Source organism: Tauraco erythrolophus, chromosome 14 (assembly GCF_009769465.1).
Source record: "Tauraco erythrolophus isolate bTauEry1 chromosome 14, bTauEry1.pri, whole genome shotgun sequence".
NCBI classification, from domain to species: Eukaryota; Metazoa; Chordata; class Aves; order Musophagiformes; family Musophagidae; genus Tauraco; species Tauraco erythrolophus.
Genome location: NC_141478.1, coordinates 17,192,878 through 17,216,613, shown reverse-complemented (window position 1 = coordinate 17,216,613; position 23,736 = coordinate 17,192,878). Strand labels below are relative to the sequence as shown.

The 23,736-nt window shown below is 37.3% G+C and overlaps 1 protein-coding gene across 4 annotated transcripts in view; it reads right to left on the bottom strand.

The window, feature by feature from the left end:
• The window catches only part of ENTREP2 (endosomal transmembrane epsin interactor 2), a 126,896-nt gene that overhangs the window by 59,673 nt on the left and 43,487 nt on the right, over window positions 1-23,736 (bottom strand). For all 4 annotated transcript variants that reach the window (XM_086620457.1, XM_086620458.1, XM_086620460.1 and 1 more), the window contains exon 2: window positions 10,641-10,697. In XM_086620457.1, the coding sequence (XP_086476583.1) occupies window positions 10,641-10,697 (57 nt within the window). The remainder of the gene's footprint in view (window positions 1-10,640; window positions 10,698-23,736) is intronic.

Genomic DNA, 23,736 nt, shown 5'->3' with positions numbered 1-23,736 from the left:
TCTAATACTACATTAGATCCCATATTTTAAAAAGTGTTAAAATGATTTGCACTTCTACTTTTGAATAGTTACACCGATATTAGCAGTCTTTTCCTTTCCTAATATGAAAGAGTATTATGACAACAATGAAGAAATTTGAACAGATCCTTTTGAGTGAAACTCCCAATAAAATATAAAATACGACAAAATGCAGAAAACCTTTTTTCTGTTTCAGACAGTGTTCAACTCATACCTAGAGACAAACTATACAGTTCCACCTCTAAAACCGTATTATCTTCTGGTGTAGAAACGGAAAGCACAGCATGCAACTGACCGCGCTCAATTCCTGTTTGCATTATTATAGATTTGTGCAGCTTTTCTACCCAAAGCTTTTGAAAAATAGATATTGCAGCATATGAGCAACTAAAATGCTGAACCATAAACATGAGTTTTCTCAAGCTGAGATCCAGGTAAGTCTGCTAGGTCATTTTAAGGTGTCAGTTTAAAACAAACCATAAAAAACAGGGATCAATTGAGTTCAGTGGAAACCTGAATCTAGTAGCTGTAGGAATTCAGTAGGAAATGAATCACGGATAGCAAAATCGCTTTTGCTTCTATTATCAATCTGCTTCTACATTACACTGCGTGTAATCACTTTCATATTGGTATTCTACAAGGCAGAGATGTCAAAACTAGTAGAAATGTGAAAAATTATTACAAGAAGTTGGTTTTGCACTTATTTTGTTCAATGTATTTATTTACAATTTTAAAACATTGACTCCTTTACTCCCAAAGCTCATATCTGGCTTCTTTTGACTTTAGAAACCCTTCAGTGCTTCCAAAATTCTTGAGACTATGTCAACTATCAGGGTTCAAAGGTTGATATTTCATTTTTGTAATCTGAAAACTAAAAATATAATAATTTATCTCTCCATCACCTCCACACAATTTCTAATACAGTGTAATGAATTGTCTTACTACTTTGTATTACTTTTAGAAACCTCTACAGCTGTTAATGAAACTGCTGGAACTGAAACTTCATTTTTGAATACTCAGCATCAAATTATTAATCGTATTTAAAAAAATAAACCAACCAACCCACACCAAAACCCCCACTCATCTCTCCCTCTACAGGTTTCGTTTTCGCCTTCTGAGTCCCTCAAACATTTCACATTTCCTACTAACTGTCACAAACTCCTTTTCTCTATGATGTGAATAGGTTTGTTCTTGTGGTAATATCCTTTTTTTTGGTCACTATCATTCATATGCAAAAAAAAAAGGCACGTGCAGGGTTTTACTTGCCATAATACCAAGAGTAAAAACATATTTAAAGTACCTTACATTTAACATTTACTCTACTTGAAGAATTAGGGGCTTGCTTTCCCTCAGCAGTTTTCTCCACTTGACATGTCTGATTGCACTTTTATGAAATATCACTCAAGAAAGCAAACAATGTCCTCTTGCTGCACATCTCAAATGTTTTACAAAATACATATTAACAATTAGATCTGTTCCTTTTTATGAAGGTATAATTTTGTAAAATGAGTGACTCATTTTTTAGCCTTTTAACATTTCTATATTTGCATTTAGTCTTTGAAATGCCTCAAATTTTCTTGTGCTGATATAGTTAAACATTTCATATTCATCTTGTAAAATGCATTTAGCCATAGTTGTACCTAAAATATAAAGCCATATCCAACTCTCAGGGTTTAAGGGTAGTTAACTCTTTCATTCCTTATGGCTTTATGGTCAGAAGCTACACATGGTAAAATTAAGACTTTAATAATCATAATGTCAAAAAATTTTCACAGATTTCACAAATTATGCAAGACTGAAAGGAAAGTTACTTACAGAAGCAAAGGTAAATAACGTGACGTTTCCAGCATATAAAAAAAAAAGTGAGCAATAAAGATGACTGCAGAATTCTAAAGAACTAAGTATTTTAATGAAAGATAGACATTCCTCAACAAAAATAATTTATTTTCCTCAGTGCTTACAAAGAAAATGAGATGGATGTCAGATTAATTTAGCAAGGAGGAAGAAGAAATGCTGAAGGAAACCAGACTTAGACCAAGAAAGAGCTGAAGAAATTAGACTGTGCAAAGGCTGCCAAAAACTCCAGGACCAGATGGGATGCAGCCTACATTTCTAAAAGAAGGAGCAAATGAGATGGAAGAACCATTAGCAGATATATTTAGAAAGCATGTAAAAACAGGGGAATCACTGATGGACTGAAGAGAGGCAAATGTAGCACCTATACCATACTCTTCATTATAAGCAGCAGCAACGATACGGGAACTGTGACAGTACCCTATTGCACGGCACTGTGCTAGCATTACCTGCTGCCATGGCAACAGGATGCAATGGGAGCAGACGAGGAGTAGGAGGGTCTGTTTAACGGCGATTAAGATGTGCTTGTTTAGGAGGGGGCAAGTGTTATGCTCCAGCAGGCTTTGTCTGCTTTTCAGGAAAAGCTGCTTGTGGTCTTTTAAAATTTTGCCACCGGGGATAACTAATTAGCAGATGGATGCTCAACAGAAAAGTCTAGATTCTGACACGGGTGACAGCAGGTGGCAGCTGGGCCCAGGAACAGGCAGCCTCTGTAGAATGGGTAACACACAGATGCAGACAGACAGACCCAGGCAAGAAAAAGCTGTAAGAAGTGTGAGGCTGTAAAAGGGGACATAGAACGTTCATTGTAAAGAGATGCTTCATTCTGTGACACCTTTTCTCCCGCTTTATAAGATATCTTTGATTCAATTCCTCTTTTTTCATCTCAAGTGTCATTTCTTTCTCTCCCAGTTCACAAATTCACTGGGTCATTCTCCATTTTTTTCCCTCTTCCTCTTCTGTCAGGGATATTCTAATAAAATGGCACTGGGGCTAGGTTTTTCTGTCAGTTGTTACAATATAGTAGAGAAGGAGGGAATCCACGGTCTTAGAAAAAAAAAAATCAACCAAAGCAATAGGTGAGACAGCACATTGTTAATATCTAAACGTTTATGTTAATCTACATGCAAAAAGCAACTTGGGACATGAATGTAAACAGAGTTCACACACACTCTAACTGCAAACTTTGAAGACCACACTTTCTGAATCCCCCACTTCGTCCAAGAAGAGACATTAATTCGTGGCCTAAACCAGCAGCTCATCCACTGGGAAAACACCTCTCAGGGCAGAGGACACAGGTAGAAACTCCGGCCAACCTCTGACCTCCCCACTTCACACACACACGTGCGCACACATGTAAAAGCTCTTCTTTTTGGCAACTAAAAGTTGCACTAAAGCACAAGACTTACATTTGGTGACAGAGAGGAAGACTGCAGAAATGCAAGACTGATAACTTAAATAAGAGGAAACGAGTCAATAACAGTGTCTCAAACTAATAAATATTCAGAAAAGGTCCATTCTAGAAAGAAAACAAAACAAAACCTTCAAAAGCCTCAGATTTAAGGCACAAACATATACGAAGAAGATTCAGATGGGAAAGCTCACCACATTTGCCAGGCTACTTTCTAGCCACCCAAAGTTATTCAGAAAAACATCAGAAAAAGCCCAAAACAGCATCCAGATGTTGTAGCACTTTTACCTAAGAATAAAATTAAGCTTAACTGCACTGTCAGAGTTTTAGAGAAAACATCATTTATGTTAATGCACAGTAAATAAAATACTGTATGCTATTAATTTCTACAGACTGATCACAAATATCAAAGTTCAAGCTGGATTGTACAAGTGTGGTTGATCAGATAACTTCTATTTTCTGAATAACTGCACAAACATCACTAGGGCACCTTCCTGTATATGCACATCTCAAATTCCATTCATCTTTTACAAATATCTTTGAAATCTACTTTCTGAGAAGCGCTCCAGTAAAATCTGATCACTCAAATCTTTACAGAAAAACAAAACCACAAAAACTAGTACAAGTACAGTCAAAGCTAGTTGCTAAATCTAGCGTATCCATATAAAATATTTATAATTTTTACCTAGTTATGTTATTTATCAAGGTAATTTATGTAACAAAACCCTAAGAAATCCCCATTTATTTCTCATACAGTTCGCTATTTCCTCAAGTATGTGGAAATTAAAATTTATACCTAGAGCATAAAAATCCCTTAATGAAAAGGAAAGAGTAAACATTGTGGCTGTCTTGCTACTACTGAAACTTTAACTGCTGCCAAAAGCTGAAGAAAGAAAAAATTTGAAAGATTTACAGCCAACTTTTGCGGGAATGGCTCAATCAGGATGCAGCTAAGGATGCCTAAAGCAGACCCATTCAGTTGTAGTTCTGTTCCTATTCTATCCCATTCCTCTTCAGCTGCTCTCTTCAGTGAAGCATCCAGTCCAAGAACAGCATTCAGTAAATTAAAAATGCCCTCCTAGGAGCATCTGAACACTTAGCGACCCAAATTTCACGAGAAGTCACAGAGACAACCACAGCTTCTGCCATGTGTTTCACATAGGGTGCTGGGATGTAGCCAGATACAAGGCAAGTACTCGTATTTCTCTCAAACAGTCTCCTACAGACCGCTGGCAGTTACCAGAACCAGGGTAGGAAAGGTTCGTACATCCTTGGAAGCAAGGAAGGAGCAGGAACAAAAGAATGACAGTTACTGGCTGACTGACAAGGCCCCAGAATCTGATATTCACTAGCCTGGTTTGGTGGAAATTTGTTTTTTCAATAGGGACAGACAAGTTACTACCAAAAAAAAAAAAAAAAAAAAAAAAAAAATTCACTCAGGTCTAAGTACTCTGAGAATATGCTTGGAATAACTAACAAACAGAAGCAGCTTTGACAGAAATATAAATATATTTTAAATCTGCTTTCAAATTGATGTAACCTGGAATATGGTACATTCACCTCATTTTTAGATACTGTCTCACAGACTTTTGGTATAACTACAGTCACACTGAAGCAGCATGCAGAGACAGTTGACTAGTTTGGTTACCAAAGCAGTACAGCCATGGCAGTGCTTTAAACAACTAGCCCTCAGTGACGGGGAGAAGAGGAAGGGAAGAGACAAAAGAAAACTTAACTATGCCCGAGAAAAGAGGTCAAAGAGAAACACTCTGCTCTCAGTTTCAAAGCCTGGGTTCATACTCCAGTCCACATCAGCTCTGAGCAAAATTTACAGCTTTATATTAGAAGAGCTATTTGTGAACCAGCACTGGATTTGCTTTGCAAGTAGTAGCGATTACGGCTTTCAGAGTTTCTTTTCAAAAGCAAGCAATACTCAGCATTCGACCATATCCCAGTTTACCAGAAACGTTGCAAAACTCTGGTACATAAGACACAGATGTTTTTATCCAGTGTTTTGCTCACCTTTAAACTAATGCTTCAGCCTCAAAGACAACTGTTTGTCTAACAGCAGGGTTCCTAATGAACATCTTGATCAATGAATTCAAAGACTACACACGCTGAAATGATACTGCAGAGTGATCAAGGGATGTGTTAAAGCAGAGCGACATTCCGCACCTCATCTCAACATCACACAAGTGTCAAAGCCAACAATGACACACAATGTGACAGATGCCTCTAGACTCTGCCATTCTCCCAGGTGTGCATCTTTCCCCTTGTCTCTCTCTTACAGTCTCAACCCATTTATGCCAACATTGTCTCACCACTACATAGATTATCTCTTTATTCCATCTACCAAAACTGAATCTCTGCTTCGGGAAAGAAAGAAAAACAGAAAAAAAAGACTTTTTTCTTTAATTCAAAAATTTCACTCAGATTTCATCTGAAAGGAAGCTGTAAATTCTCTTACCAGAATTTAAAAATACATGTCTTATTACTTCGGCCACTCTAGGACCTCGGGTTAAGTAGTATGGCCACATCCCACATCACTTAGAAAAATATGGGAAACTTACTTAAACATTATTTCTGCACATTTTATGTATCATCTGTTTCCTGGAGTTTGGTTGTTTCTGCTACACTCAGCAATAATATCTAGTGATAGGAGACAGTAAGTGAGGAAACACTTGGACCAGTTTTACATATCCATGCATCTTGTGGGGCAAGTGTATATATGGATGTACTTATTATTGATTTCTTTTTTACAACAAGTATAAATCTTTTTCTATCGATTTTCATTGAAAAAAGAAACTGATTTAAGTCTGATATTAAAATAGCTCAAGTCTTTCACAGGACTTCTAGAAAATCTCATTTTGCAACAAATTACCAAGCTGACTCACGATGAATATCTTCTAACAGTCATTTCAGTATTTGACTGATTCTTACCACTGCAGTGTGAGACCTTGCACAACAGTTCATCCTTGTCCCTGATGTGCTATTTACGATGTCTCCTCTTTTATTTTTCTTAAATGATGAAAATTCTATCTGCTTAGCAAAAAAAAATTAAGCATGAAGTAATGGTTCATTCGAAGGGATAATGCATAGAAAGAGAGTGTCCTCTTTCATTAAAGCTGAAGGAAATCAGAAAACATCCTGAAAAACAAATGAACAGACCAGATTTTTGAGCCTTTAGACCCAGACTAGTTACTAAAGATATATGCACAGATTTGCACGTTCACTGATGCATGGATCTATCTGGAATGCAGATTTCACAGGAAATGCTTTTAAATAGCTATTGTGAGTAACCAAATCACTTATTTATAAGAAGTATTGTCCTGTGTTCACTGACATTCACAGACATTAAAGAAAAAATCCACATTTCTGTTCCTTAAAAAAAATACTAAACCTATCAGTTTAGTTTAAAAGCTTTCAGTTAGAAATGTAAAAATATTTTTTCTGGGATCACCCAAATGCCAGATGGCAACAGAGAAGCTTTCTACTCAATTCAGAGGCTGAATTGATCTCCTTTGCACTTACCATAGACTGTAACAGAAAAATCATCTCACTGCACAGTTGAAAGTTTTGTATGATGTAATTCAACGCCAGGTGCTACACAAGCTCTCCCCAACTTTCTGACAAGTCCATAAACCATGAGGAAATAAATTCTATTCTAACAGAGCATTTTAACCTGGAGCAGTGGTACTGACTGAGTCTGCACTTAATTTCCAAATACTGGACTCTAAAGACTTCTCCGAAGTACTACAAATTCTCCGAGATTTTGTATTTAAAAACAGACAAAGTTTAATGAGGAAACATCTGAAAAACATGGAAAATTCTGTTCAAAATTAATGCATAGGCATTTTAAAGATCTCCTTTGCCTAGGTGTCTCCTCTAGTAAATACAAATACTAGTTTGATAACAGATAGTGATTCTGTGTACGTATAAAGCATTTTGGCTAGATAAGCAACTGATGGCTAGGGGGTGACCTGTAGGAGACCAACATAGAAAAACTGTTACAATCTAACACCAAGGCTAACTTGTGACCCCTGGAACAAAGAACTGTTTGCTCAGAAGGGTGCAGACAACGGCGGGAGACAAAAACTCTGTAAGGGCACAGGGTGGAGATTCCCTGAGGCCTTCCAAGGAATGTCTCAAACACTCACAAGGTGCAAAAAACATGAAGCGAAACTCTCTGAGCTCAGCCTTAAGACTAACCTGCCACCTGGCCAGAGGTGCAATCCGTAGTGAACAGTGGGCATAAAAGGGGAGGCAAGAGCCATTGGGTTGGGAACTTCTGGGGAAGTTCTTGATGAGTGCTCCTACACGAGACCCCTCTGTTGGTGGGACCAACACTGGAACCCAGACCGATGATATCTCTCTTTCCCTCCCCTATCCCCTTCTCCTTCTTCTCTCTTCCTTTTTGCTCCTTTTTTCTCTAGTAATTAACGCAAAGCATAAAATCCCCCACATGTGGTAAGCAATAAGTATTTCTGCTATCCATTTATTTACTGATGAGCCTAAATATGAAATAAATGTTTTTGTTTACCCACGGACCTTCAGTGCGTTCTCACCTTAATCCACACAGAGGGGACCAGCAAATCTAAGTCACCTCTCTCTCCTTTTTGCCGCTATATCTGCGGACCCATAATTGCAATGTGATGTGGTCACAGGCAGGTATTTGAGATGTGACATGACCAATAAAATTCAGAAAAACTAACAAAATAATTAAGCTATGCAAAGACACTTTAGCATGAGAGCTTCTATGTGTAATTAAATTTCTGCATATTAATACCACGGCAAAATTTCCTTAGTAGGTACATGTTTGTAAATCTTTTACTGAATGTGTAATACAAAACACCACTCATGTTAATGTCTTGTAAATACACAACCATTCTCAGTTTTGACTTTGGTTCCAAGGTGGTAAACCATGCAACCACCCGCTCATTTCTATACCAATACTACATCACACGTTTCTGATAAAATAGTCAGAAGTCAACGGTTGATGAACTAGTATTTGTGTTTACTGCTTAACTTCCTCTTTTTGCCTGCAGAAAATAACACATTTGCAAACAAAAGACACCGCACCTGTGAAAAAAATTGTATGAATACAGTGGTGAGCAAATCAGAATCAGTAGTATGAAGGGCTGACCCTGGCCAGCAGCTAAGCACCACAGAGTCTCACTCGCTTACTCCCGCTTGCAGCAGGACACGAAGAAAACCGGAAGAGCAAAAGTGAAGAGACTTGTGGGTCAAGATAAAGAGAGTTTAATAAGCGAAGGAAAGAGGAAGGAAAAAAACAAAGCAAGTAATGCAGAGTGGGAAAACCAGAAAGCCTTGACACTGTGCAAGTACTGCTCAGCAATAGCCAAAACACTGGTGTGTTATCAAAGTTGGTTTTGTCACAAATCCAAAACATGCAGAAAACCGGCACCTTAAAATACTATCAGAGTTTCACCAGTTTTCAGAACATCACAGATGGGGTATGGTTTAACTTAATAAAATTTTGTTTATGGCTACAAGTGATAAAGCTATCTTTCTTTTTGTTATTGCTCTCTGCAACACCAGATTTTGTAACACATTGCAATAAAAGAGAGACACGTATATTGTAATCAATTATACAGTTGTTTATAATACTATAAATTAGATTAAAAATTATTAACTATACGTATTCTGCATATATATTGTATAAGCAGATCACAAGAAATAAGACTCCTTAGCGTGTTACAGTAATTTGTGCTATGACGTTGTAAAGTTATACAGTGTTAATTGCTTAATCAGAACAGTCATCCTGCACACGTGGATTCCAACTGCTAAAAGGCATTTACAATTCAACAAGGAAAAATGGACATTATGCAGCCACTGCAAAACTATTAGCACTGGCTATTGCACAGCTTAATCACACAGAGGCAAAACCCATCATCCTTGTCCCTGTTCCTCCAACTGATTATTATACCACCACCAAGTGTCAGCAGAGAAAGACAGAAGAAAAACAATCAGGATCGAACTCATGACCTGTAAGTTTATTCTTGGAAATAAATAATTTCCCTGAGGAGATTTGAGGAAGGTAAGCTGTGCTGAGAGTACTAATGCAACCATGCACTATTTCTTCCCTTTTATATTTATTTCCTTCACTGGTACTGACCACGACAGCCTATTTACAGCTCATTGAATGAACAAAAATCTGAAAGCCTGGCTGAATTTACAATATGCAAGTGTTCAGGAATCAAAGCAGCCAAACCTCCATAGGCCTGAAGAGCATTTTTGATGCATGAATATTGTTTATTCCAATGATGCAAGCAGCAATTACAGTTGCTTACGAGCAGCTATTTTGAAAAGTGTTAGGTATAGTTAGATTTCACAGTTATACAAGCACTCGATTCAGAGGAATTATTTTAGTTTTAATGGTTTGTAATATGTGAGCAATAAAGTGTAACATAAATGAAAATGAAATGAGATTTGGGTACCAAACATACGCTTTCATGATTCTTTCAGTGTCAGGAGAACTTCTTATTTTGAAGTATTTCTAATAGGTAATATCACTACAATTCTATTTAGTTTAATGCAAAGAGGCAGCATTCCAGGTACCAGGTAGACAATTATTAACAAAGTCTATAAGGTAGAATAAAACATACTGAAATAAAAACAGAAACCTGCCTGCTACCTTTCTCATGGGCTCTCATTAGATTCACTAATTTGCTTCACTTTGACCTCATTTTGGACCCATTTATCTTGCCATTGGGCAGCTTTCTACATCATACAGAGTTCATCTGTTGGTAAAAATGCCAACCAGTAAATCAATACAAACTCAATCTGCCCTTTCTTCAACAACAATGAAAAGTGAATTATAGAAAGGGAAAGAAAAAAAATATGCATCAGAAGCTCAAACATTACTGGTTTAGTTCTTAATACTCAAAAGATATATCTGAAGTTCTAATTAGGCTTATTAATACAGGTCTTTCCATTTCATACTTTCCATTATATTCCTTTTTCTTGGGACTATCTTTAGTACTAGCTACATTAACAAATGTTAACATTACTATGTTATATATGCACACTTTTTCAAAGGCAATATTTACCTGTTAATACATCCTTATTGACACAGTCGTCTCACTTTTTTTAGTAAGATTGATTTGAATTTAATATTGTTTTGTGTTAATAGGTTCATTTAACCTCTATTAGCACGCATATACAAACATAAATTACATTGTTAGAACTTTAACAATGGCAAGGAAGGGGCAGTAGATATCTGCACTCTTTATTAATATTGTCTTATTAAAGCCAAAACCACTGGGAGTTCCTTTCACAGAATCCATTAGTCACTTATCTAAAGTCTGTAGAATGTGATTAAAGCCACATTGTCACTCACCACAAGTGAAAGGGGCCTCTTCCATGAAACAACACCAATCAGTCCTGACAACAGCACCTGCAATAAAGAGAGTAGAGTCACCAGAGAGATATGTGGTTTATACCAGTGTCATCAAAAATAGGAATAATAAGTATTAAGACAAAGCTTAATACACAGCCATTATGTGTATTTCCAGAGTGCTGGAAATCAACTGCTAGAAACATAATGTTTTCATTCTATTCTCAACAAAAAATAAACAGAAGTACTATTAAGCAGCTTTTAAAACAAATTTCAATCCAGCTGCCAGATCCAGTTAGTTCTGATCAGATCACAATACGTCTTCAAACATCTCTCCCAGTCCCAAACGTTATCAGCACTAAAGGACAATAAATGTTCAGGGTAAATTTTCTTGTGCTCTCTTAGCATCATTGAACATTTGCTCACAAAAAAAAAGAGTAAAAATAGGACAAACAGAAAATCAGCCAGAGTATCTGGCTAAATTAGCAAAAAGGTATTTTTTTTTTTTGCTTTGTTCCACCCACCCACCCACATTACTTCATCTTATGTTTGAGAAAGCCCCTATACATTAATTTAAAACCTATATTTAACATACAGATACATTACCCCTTCACTACAAGCAGAATTCAGACCTTGATACACCTAAGCTGATCTTAGGTACTTTAAAATAACATACAAGTTACAGTTCACCATAAGCTTTACATACAGTTAAAAATAGAGAGAGGAAAATAGAGAAATGGAAGGAATGGAGCGAGAGATATTGACCCAGAGGTGGGAAAAAAAAAGGCAGGGAGGAACTTTTTCATTAGAACATTTAATAACAAAAAATAGTAAAGCAGAATAAATGCAGAGAGAAAAATGCATGATGTATTTATTTCTTGAGTCTGCAGTGTCATTTTTGTCACCACAGCTTGAGTGAAGATTTTGTGCAGCAGTAACTCACACACTTCACGAGTCAGATGCGATCATTACGAAACCCTCCGGCGACTGCTCAGAACAAGCTCTAACACTGCTATTGCTCACCACAGACCTTTGATATCCAAAAAAGAGGAAGCTAATGAATACCCTTTCTCATAAAATTATATTCAAGGCTGGTTGAAATGCAAATGCCAGAAAGTCACCATTCCCACTATGTCATGCTTTACTAGCAATTTTCTAGGTATAGTAATAGTTGAGTACAATAATTAAAAATGCATCTATATGTAGCCACTACAGAAGCAACGTACACTGCACTGGGAACAAGGCTGGAAACACTGCCTACTGATGCCTGGTGTGAATATGAGAGAAAGAGCTGTTGGTTACACGGAGAAGTTGGGTGGTGGAGCATCCAGTTTAAGATTTAACTATGTCTAGTCCGTGGATATTCATACTGTGAGCATGTTTCTCAACTTGGTAATATTCACAGCTGCTGCAGTTGTTGAAAACATTATTCAGGAAGACAGCATGTTGGAAAACACACATTTTGATATTTTCTTTAGCAGCTATGCCATTAAAAAAAAAAAACTCAAATGAGGTTTCATAGTAAAACCTTGATGCTAGTTTTTAAGCCAAGCATCATAGAATGGGTTGGGTTGGAACAGACCTTCAAGATATCTGGTTCTAACTCCCCTGCCATGGGCAGGGACACCTTCCCCTAGATCAGGTTATTCACAGCCTCATCCAGCCCGGCCTTGAACACTTCCAGGGATGGGGCATCCACAACTCCTCTGGGCAACCTGTTCCAGTGCCTCACCACCCTCATTGTAAATGTCTTCCTTCCATCTAATCTACATCTCCCCTCTTTCAGTTTAAAGCCATTACCCCTTGTCCTATCACTACACGTCCTTGTGAAAAGTCCCTCTCTAGTCTTCTTGTAGGCCCCCTTTAGGTACTGGAAGGGTGCTAGAAGGTCTCCCCAGAGCCTTCTCCAGGGTGAACAAATGCAATTCTTTCAGCCTGTCTTCATAACAGAGGTGCTACAGTCCTCTGAACGTCTTTGTGGCCCTCCTCTGGACCCACTCCAGCAGCTACACGTCCTTCTTACATTGGTGGCCCCAGAGCTAGATGCAATACTGCAGGTGGAGTCTCACAAGAGCAGAGCAGAGGGGCAGAATCACCTTTCTCAACCTGCTGGCCACGCTTCTTTGGATGCAGCCCAGGACACAGTTGGCTTTCTGGGCTGCCAGTGCACATTGCCGGCTCATGTTGAGCTTCTCATCGACCAACTCCCTGAAGTCCTTCTCCTCAGGGCTGCTCTCAATCCATTCTCTGCCCAGCCTGTACTTGTGTTTGGGATTGCCCCGGCCCATGTGCAGGACCTTGCACTTGGCCATGTTGAACTTCATGAGGTTCACACAAGTGGACCTCTCCGGCCTGTCAAGGTCCCGCTGGATGGCATCCCTTCTCTCCAGCATGTCCACAACATTGCACAGCTTGGTGTTGTCAGCAAACTTGCTGAGGGTGCACTTGAACCCACTGTCCATGTCACTGACAAAGATGTTAAACAGCGCTGGCCCTGATACCAACTCCTGAGGAACACCACTTGTCACTGGTCTCCACTTGGACATCGAACCGTTGACCACAACTCTTTGAGTACGTCCATCCAGCCAATTCCTTATCCACCAAGTGCTCCTACCTGTCAAATCCGTGTCTCTCCAATTTAGAGACAAGGATGTCATGCTACAAATGCAACAGATGAGATTGCATAAACACACAGTAAAAAGTGAAACTAAATCAGGATATGGATACCAAAGACTATGCAGATAATCTCTACATGCAAATGTACTTAGTATGTATTCTACAGCATTTCCTAGAGCATAAGAACCACATCCTTCCGGATGTTGGCCAAGCCAGGGAAAAGCTAAGAATTTCATTTTTGCAGTTAATTAAACCTGTTCACACAGCTGCGTTAGCGTACTATTGCTGTACGATAACTGCCTCTGGGCTGATAGTCCTGTAATGTGAAACTGCACTCAAGAAGGTAAAATGACAGGGTGAGCTAGTTTATCTGCAGGCTGGACAGCAACATGCTCTCAATTAAACAAATGGGATGGTGGAAATTGTGAGGTTCTTAATGAAAACCCTTCAGGAAAAATAAGAAGTTGCCTTCCAAAATGGAATATGCATTGATACATAAAATACTCATACATAAGCCAGTACTTCTCAGTCACCAAGTCCTATGCTCAGAGTCAAGATAGCACACTACCTACGAGTAGCAAACCCTTACTTTCATTTACTGTGCTACCTCCCTGTTGTGAGTTAAGCCTCTCCCCTTCCCATCTGATGTATTAGTGGCATTGTGCATCCCTGAAGATGCAAGAAGGGAGCTGATCCTTTTTGTTCAGCTGAATGACTGTGCTTGACCTTTAAAGAGGCCTTGCAAGATGAAAGAGGTACATGTGTTTTTGTTTAGAAAAGGAGAGCTTCATGGCACTCATCATACTGGCTCACCATGCAAAAGGTCAAGCACAGTCAGGACAGTTGACAAACTCAATATGCACTGATGATAGACACTAAAACTCTGGGTTCCACCTGTGCCTTTAATATTGTCATTATAAGAGTTCACCTCAACAATGCTGTAATGTAATTTTCCAAACCCCACTAGTCCCCAGTATCACTGTGGTTACCTAAAAGCTTATTTTGCTTTGAGATGTAGTTATTTCTAGTGCCAGGCGCCTTCAATCCTTTAGACCACAGTACACACGACTATATAATCAGGAAAAAAACACACAGAGAACATGACATACCAACATTTGTTAGAATACACCAAATGACTCTATCAAAGAGAAATCTAAAGATTTCTCCTGGTCTCGCAGAAGACCAGGAATTTAAAAGTTAAAAAAAACCAAAGAAACCACTCTGAACACTTTGTTTTCTCTTCAGTTTTTACTTATAAATACAACGTCAATACTGAATAAAGTAAATAGAATCACAGTAGGTTTATATACAAAAGTAGGAATTACTTGCAAAGTAGTATGTAACTGACAGGCCTCAAAGACCTTACAATAATTGTGCAGAATATCCAACACTTACTTCAGTGGAAGTAGTATGTAAAATACATACTTGGTTTCACAAGGTTACGAGCCAAGAATCACTGGCAGAAGATAAGTGAGTTATTTCTACACCAGTAATTAAACCACCATCGTTTCCTAAACACCAATAGCTCAACATTGCAATCTATAGGTCTTCTAATGTTTTCAAAAATCACTACATCGTATGTACGCTGTGCGCAGGTTTTTTTTCTTTCTTAAATCAAAAGTAAACTGGAGTTTGACAACTTTAACACCTTACCTACTAAACTTTAGCAATATGGTTTGATTTCAGAGTCTGCATAGCACATTCATCTAATATCTTGGACCTAACATCTATCTGCTGAATTGCAGTGAAACCCTCCATCATATAATAACCAAAATAAACCAAAGCTACTAAAAACATGTTCGAAAAACGCAGATTTGCCAGCTTCCTTAAGGAGAATTCCTACAGATGTATGTGCCTGCTGACTAAAACAATGGTGCTGATTCATGGCACAAAAAATAGAATACATCAATGTTGACTTCTGCAGCATTAGAAACGCAGTAACATTAGGTACAAACACCTTCCAACAGATGAAAACTCCATTATCATTACTGCAAGCTGTGCTCATGCATGAAGACGACGTATTTACTTTAATAGACACATAGTGAGGCAGAACAAAACCAGAACGTAAAATTACTTTCCAGTACAGAGACAGCAAACAAAGGATATTTTTAAAAAGCCCTCAACAGTGTCTTTTCTGGCATTTTCAACCATAGACACTCAGGTAAGTCTCTGGAAATTTATAGGGCTCCGATTTTGAATATGGGACATATCAGATGATGCAGTCTCTCGAAGTATCTTAAAACATCCTTTCCAAGTCTTCATCTCCGAAACAGTTGTTGTAATATACTCTCTAGTATGTTTCCTTTAAACTTCTTTTCTGAACCACATAAAAAGTGTATTTATATAAACATTAATTTAATTAAAACCACATTGAATATAGTGAAACTCTGTCAAAGAGATTGATAAACATAAAATTACTGATGATTATGTGTTTATTTATTTAATAAAACAAATTATCTCCTTTTTTCTCAGTGCAACTTGGGATCTTGCAATGCTTTTCTAGCCTAATATAGAGCACACGAGTTACAGGAAACTCAGTTTTATTGTCTATTCTTATTCTTACTTTCTTGTTCAGGCTGATACACCATATGTCAAATCATCCACTCCTTTTCTGCAAATTTAAGGGCTCCTAACTTTTACAGCTTGTAAACATGAGACAAATTCTCCACACAATGGAGTCACTTACCACTAAAATAAGCATCTGAGTAGTTCGTGTTAATTGCAGAAACTCATTCTTAGCCTTCTTCTAAGATACTACTCAAAGCAAATAGTGGCTATCCTTAGTTCCTATATTATCTGAATAAAAAGAATCCATAGCCTCGCACATCCTATGTATCTGCATTGCCTTCCAATCCAAACATAACAATATGCACAGATGTCAATTCAAACACATGACAATTAAAATATATTGAAATAAACTAATTTTAGAAGGAGAAATATTACAACATAATTGTCCTACTGAATGCATGGAGTATTCCTGCAGGGGGTGGGGAGGGAAGCCAATCCCAAATGTATAAATGATCGCTAGTAATAACTGAAATTTAAAGAGACAAGTCTTTCCATTTAATTTTTAATCACCTGTAATATATTACCAGGCTAGGTACAATTGATAAAGCAATATCAATCCCTTTATTTTGCAGTATAATAGATACTGTCCTACCACTAGGAAATGCAAGTTATTCCCAGTGCCTTAGAAAAAACAACGTAGCAATATATTGATGTAAATAGAATCATAGAAATAAAGGCACAACTACATAAGTAGAGCTTAAATGAGTTTCCAAAGTCAAAAGGGTCCCATTGAGGGACAGCGAAAATAAAACAGCTGAGAAGACTATTCAAGCACCACCTGTTCAGATAAGCAGAAAGGAAGGTGCCAAGGACTCTTAAAAACTCTCCTCCTTCTTTGGACCACAAAACAGAGTAGTGGCTGAGCTCAGGTGCTCAGATAACCCGCCTCACCATGAAAGGCATACGCCCTTCAGTGCCAGGTAAGGCCATTCCTCCTCTGCACAGAGGAAATTCAAGGCTCACTTACACAAAGGAAACAGTAGAGGACAGTATATTCCTGAAACTCTTAACTACTGGTATGGCTTTTCGAAAAACCCTCAGTCCTTCGACAGTGCAGTCTGAAGTGAAAACCTGACACATGCAGGCGCCCTGCGAGTGGTTCTTTGGAATCTCAGAGGGTGAATAACTTTGTGTACACACATATCTGTCATGTTCAGCTTACCTCTATTTGAACATTGACCATGCATTCAAAACTAACGGAGCAAACACCATTCTTGCTGCTACCTGACTATGAATGACCAGATTTCAAGACTTTAGAATCAACAAAAAAACTGAAGAGGAGGCAGTAGTGTTTGGAACGATGGTATGCGACAGCTACACCATACTGCAGTGATCCAGTAGTGTTATCAACCAGCACAAGTTACAAGAGCTTTATGGAGTGTGATCAGTTTCAGATAAAGTCAATTTCAAGCTATTTACCTCTACCTGTCAGCAAGTAACACGGTACCAATTGCAGTGTACTAAAACCAAGAGACAGTGAGAGAAGATGCACAATTCTTATCACTCAAGTCGTACCATTTTTACTTTGCTGTTAATCAAATAGTCATAAAATAGAAGGTCAAAGGACGACCAAAGATTTGCAAGGCTTCTAGATACCACCTGTGTGTCTCAGAACCAAGACTGAAAGATATGCTGCCTTCCTGGTGACATTCCAGCTTTTGGAAAGCATTGTGGTTTTGACATCTAATCGTATTTTAAATTACAGTGCAGACTGTTGTTTGGTTTTGTTTGGGTTTTTTGGTTAGTTTTCTTGTCCTGTTTGTATTTTTTTTTAAATGTCCTTTGAATTCTGAAGATATTTTGGACTTCTAATGCATTATTTCAGAATTACTTCATTATTTCTGTATCTACATATTATATACCACTTTATGGAATTTCAAAGTATTTACAGCCCACGGAGGTGACACTTAGTACCTACAAGACAGCCATGATCTCCCTTGTATCAGACACCTCTGTCTGAAAAGAGAGGATGGCAAATAGCCATAACAAGTCAACTCACACCAGCAAAGTGCATGAGAAATGTTTACAGATGTGTATGTATATGCCTTCAAAAATTATTGTTGTGAATGTATCTAGATAACCTAGAAATCATTTGTACATGTACTCCAGGACCTACCAACACTGTCACTGTCCCCACAGGAAATTTTAGGGTTTTTCCCCCCAGACCCAGTCTGAAACTCCCGTTTCAATTTACACCCATTGCCTCTTGTCCCTTGATGTGCTGCTAGAAAGAGCCTAGTATTAAGAAGAGTATTAAATAGGCACAATTACAAAACCAAAAAAAATCTTCAATTTTCATCTCAATCTAGATTAAAAAAGTAGGTTGCAAAAATATTACTTGTCATTCTTTCTTAAGAAAGGCTTTTTGATATTTTGTAACAGCAGATTTGTCAAGCTGGCTTGCAGAACAGTAAGACAAAAGGTAACAAAACAAGTGTCAAAGAAAGGAATACTTTTACAAATGAGGAAAAATGTATACAACTGTCAGTCATGTTTAATTATTGTTAATAACAGGAGTTGAAGTGCAGCTAAGAAACCATAAATCACTCCTCATCACAATTTCAGTCCTTGCAGCTTCCTGGAACTCAGATTTCATTTTCTTTTTTTTCTCCTGAGACGTTGAGGAGATCGATTGTCAGTACCGTAATTCTTCAACAAGTCCAAGGGTATGTTTACATTTTGATACTGTATTTAATCTGCTGTACTCAAAGTGGAATAAACAAAAAAATTGTATGTTGGTGTAAGTTTCTGTATCATTATTTTCTAACATTTTTCTATTGCATGCTAGAATTTTTCTATTTTCTGTTTACGTACTCTGGAAAATGAGAAGCCGTGCTTAGGAGGTCTTCAGGTTAAAATAAGATTTGACAGAGATGTCTTATGCAAAATAAAGATCTATACTTCTAACTCTCATTTTGTGTCATTCTCTAGACACTTGATTTGAATGCATCTTTTTAAACAATATGCCTGTGAGGAGAGGTTGAAGTAAGCTGGTTTTATGCAAGAAAATACTGATATGGAACATAACAGCAGTTTCAAAAATAAGCAAGATTGTTACAAAGAAGAGACTGGTCAATTGTTCTTCAACTATGCTAAGAGCTGAACAAGAAATAATTGATTTACATTTACACTAACGGGGATTCAGGTTGGGCACTAAGAAAACCTTTCTAATGCTCAAGAGATTTCAACACTGGTTGAAGGGGCAGGTTATAGAATTCCATCACCAAACTTTGTTAACACATTAGACAAATATCCCTCAAGATGGGTCAGGAAGAAGCAGGCACAGCACAAATAAGCACAAATAAATGGAGAGGGCAGAGCAATAAGCAGTCTGCCTGATTTACTGTACCTAAAGAGGTAAATACCAGCACTAGTATCATGTAGTGCTTTCTGTCAGCAAAGCGCTACAGCAACTGTTTCTCTTCAGAAGTGCCTGAAACCCAGTAACACTTCCCAAGGTTTCCCTCTCTCTTCTACAGGAGTACAGACTGCTGCAAGGTTGAATTTTGCCAACTCAAATGTTCCTGAAAGGGTGAAGTTCAATTGCACCTGAATAACTAAGAAGTATTGATATTCCCCCCAACTATCTTTGGGTCTAGATGTACCTCACGCAGAGATGCTAAATCAACAGCTGAAGTATCTTCAAGGTTGAAGTTTCTGTGAAATCTACAGCAGTTCTTGTAACAGGTAGACAATTATTTAACAAAACATAAGTATTAAACGTTGCAGGACTAATGTCACAAATACCACATACTCGGAGATTACAAAAGTGTGACGTTAGTACCACAGTACAAAATATTCTTATAATAATTCTCCCTGCATCATCTGCAATCCATTATTGCAAAATGATAGTAAGTGAAATACAAACTGTAGGAAAAAGAACTGTGACAGCATGGGAATAAGCTAAAAGGTACTAGAATAATCTCCCAGTAATACTACTCTGCATTCCAATTCCCAGAAGAATAGTGAGGACAAAAATCTCTTGAGGTGAAGGTGGTGGGAATGTATTAGCAAGCATCAGAAGAAAGAAAAAAAAATATATATATTTCTATATGCATACACATATGAAAACTGCATGGGCAAACACAGACCAGTGGCATGATTTTGGAATGGTCTTTCAAAAAAAGTCATCCTAAATGGCGGGGTGCTGATAAAAACCGTATCATTCCACTACATTCGAAATACTGCAAAAATCGGACATATGCTAAGGAATTTTTAAAACAGTTAAAATAGCTATTTATTTGCAGATATGCAAACTGACTTTCAACATACAGTTATGACTAGAATCCAGGGACTGTTCTCGTGTTGAAAGACGACATCGCTCTGAGCACAAAGAGCACAAGTATCACCGGGCTGCCTAGCCACACCAAAAGGTCTGTGTGCCGTACGACGAACACAAGCAAGGCAGCAGCAACTGAAAAAGCAGCAACTTAAGCACAGTTTTGAGCTATTTTCTGAAAAGACTCAGTATGTTTCAGACTAACAAACACTGTATCATAGCTTACTCTCTCTCATTTACCCACTGTGAACCTAAAACTAATCTAATTCTAATTGCCATGGAAACAGGAGCAGAGAAACAAAATCCCTTGGTGCCCTACAAGAACAGGACAGTAAAATTACCTAAACCTTGACAGAGCTACCAGAATGTACTAACAGTAAGCAATTTTGATCTCATTTTAAGCCCTAGAGTGAACTTTTGGTTTTTTTCTTTGTTTTCCTATGAAACACGCTCTATACCCATCAGAAATCTGCTTGTCTCACATCTGTAGTTTGTTTATTGAAGTGACCAACAATTATTATACAACTGCAGTACACTCTCTAAATATTTTTGCAGAAAAAGGATTAATCCAAAAAGATTTTTTCTTTGACATACAAAGAAAACAAGGGCTGGTGGAGCACATATATTATTCTGATGTATATTTTCCAACTATGAACAAAAACCATACATTCTGTATTTGTTACTCTTCCAAGCAATTCAGATCTGTTATGCTCAACTTCACTACGATAAGCAAACTGTATTAAAAGCAACGGACAAGGATTTAGATAAAATATTATGCACAGAGCTGATATGCCAGTGACTCACAATACAGCCTTAATTCTAATCTGTTTTTTATTAAACACATTCACAGAACACACTAGTACATTACTTTATACATCTCAATGTAATCCATGAGTATTAATAAGGCACACAATCATTAACATAAGAGTATTTAAAGAGAAAGGAAACTATGGAGTTTGGTTGCAAATTTATTAGATCATTCATAAATAATGTTGAAACAAACAAATGACTGAAGACCTAGCTCTAGAGGAGCTTTAACACAGAATAAGATCTATTGAGACATTGTGAGAGATTGCATAAGAAGCTTTTGTGGCCATTTCTGTTTTGGACAATTCTCTAAAACCAAAATGAGGCTCCTCACAAAACTTGAGCAACTTCCTTCCTCTAGAATGACCTATAAATGAATGAAAAGAATACTACTACTTTTGAGTAACACCATCAGCAACACTATTGCGTAACCAATCACTGAATGTTTCATAATGTTCAAAAGGAAAGCTAAAACAAGTAATTCTTTTAAAAATAATTGGCTGAAGAAATTTTCTGTCCATACATGCTATTCAACATCTCTACAATAGCTCAAGATCAACTCTGGATAGCTTATCGACCCTTTGAAGCAGGAAGGTTTTACTGAGGCAGCAGTCAAAAGCTTAATTAAAATGCAGTGAACCAAAGAAATGAGTGAAATTCGAAGCAGTTTGTCCAATATGATAGATCGGTACATAGGTACGGTGCACTGAAGTGTTAATATTTTCTCATCTGAATATTTATTTTCTTGGTCTTTATGTGCAGTCCATATGATAGATTACAAAGATGATTTCTAAGAGGGGAAAAAACCTTCAAGCCTAAAAGTATATCGAATTTCCTTTCCAAAAATCCTGGTACATTTTAAATTCTTTCTAATTTCATTATAGTTAAATTTCTTCAAGTGCTGAGAGTAGGCAAACTTTATCTTAACTCCAAAACCAAAAGATTCTATGATTTTTCCATTACAAAGGCAAAGATATTACCCAGCTATGAGGACTTCACTTCCAGAATTTTCATTTTATGTTTCAGTTACTAAAAAAAAAAATTATATCCATCATGTTGCTGTGACAAAGAAAAAATATTGTAATAAATTTGTTTAGACATTTCCTAATCTGTTTTCACACCGATCTTGACTACTATCATTGACTCAGTACAGAATATTACTCTAGAAACGTTGTTTTCCAGTAGCGTTAGGAAATGACTAATCAGATTTTTGCTGCTGGGCTCTTTCAATAATTATAAGAACGAAGACTGAAATTGCTTTAGATAAGCGAAATGAGATGATGGCTCTTTCAATTACTGACACAATTTCTCAAGAGATAAAAGCTGAGGTGCATTGTAAAGTGATCTAAACATCAAAACTAACAGTATTTTATTTGCCTCAAACTCAGAAGAGCTTCCAAATGCAGATAAGATGCAGTGCTTCTGCATGTCACTAGTACACAGTAAGCTCCAGTCCCATAGGTCATTTGGAGCTATATTCCTAACTGCACTGCCGCAAGGGCACACGGAGAAAGGTTAATCAAAAAGTAATAAATCTCATCCTCTAACGAGCATGATTAGTGGTTTGCCTGAGGGCCACGCTACCAGATAAAAGTTAAAGTTAAGGATGCACAGACTGAGGCCAGAGATAGAAAGGGACAGAGCAATCACGAAATGTCATAACAGATACACACTATCTCCATCCTTTGCCTACTGGCATTTGTCACCCTTTTGGTGAAAGCTGTCTACACTACTGCATTTATCACCTTTTTTAAAACACCCTTCCCAGGCATCTATGACCATGACGGACTGCTAGTCATCATGTCCAAAACAGTACTTAAGAGAGAAAGAACAAATGATTTATGTAAGCACAGGCTTAATATCGGGATACATACATGCCTTCCAAACACCCTGACAATCCAAAGATTCTAAAGATGAATTTCATGTCTCTGACATCATGTATCTACCTGGTAATTTTAAAAGTTATTTTTTGCAAAGGATCCCACTATTCTAGAAAGTATATTCAAGGTAATTTAATGCTTATTCTGCTAATTAATAGTAGATTTGAAGCCCAAAGTGCTTCTCTTGTTTAAACTTAATTTCTGTTCTTAGAAAAACAATTAGTATAATTAATACTTAGTTAAATTACATATTAACAGTAAGTCTTCTTGAATATCAGAAACTCAACTAACATGCATCTAAAGGTTAAGCTATTAAATAAAGTATAGTTAGGAAAGAAATGATTTAAATGGCAGGTAGCAAGGACACTAATAAGACTCATTCCAAAATCATCACGTTTATATGATACTTACAGCTTCTTCCCTGACACGATAACAGAGAATCAATTGCAACTTAATAGGATTTAATGATACAAATGCACATACTTTCCCTGAAGCCAGGTAAATTTTTTTTTTCAATATTACCAACCTCCCTGTGTTTTACTAGCTGAATAGCTAGTACAAATCGTCCATCATCTCTGACCTTCAGAAGAACTCTGTCTCGTGTCAAAAATATTGATACAATAACTTCATTGTATCAGGAGCCACAGTGCAGTAACTACCTCTGGACCTGAAGTAATACATTCCCTTTTAGTCATTATGGCTTCTGTTATAAATGGTTACATTTTTAAAGGACAAATTCCTAGCTCACAGAACTGTTTTACAATCTGATGCTGATTATTTACTAACAGTGCAGGTAGTAATTCTTCAGCCCTCACCTTAGTATCCTGCTTAATGTCTCTCAACTACCACCTGAAGAGAGTAATCAAAGCCATATACCCATCCATCCATTGGTTTCACTGCTGAGATGTTTCACATTCATGCTAGCTGTTACACTGCCTTTTTTTTTATT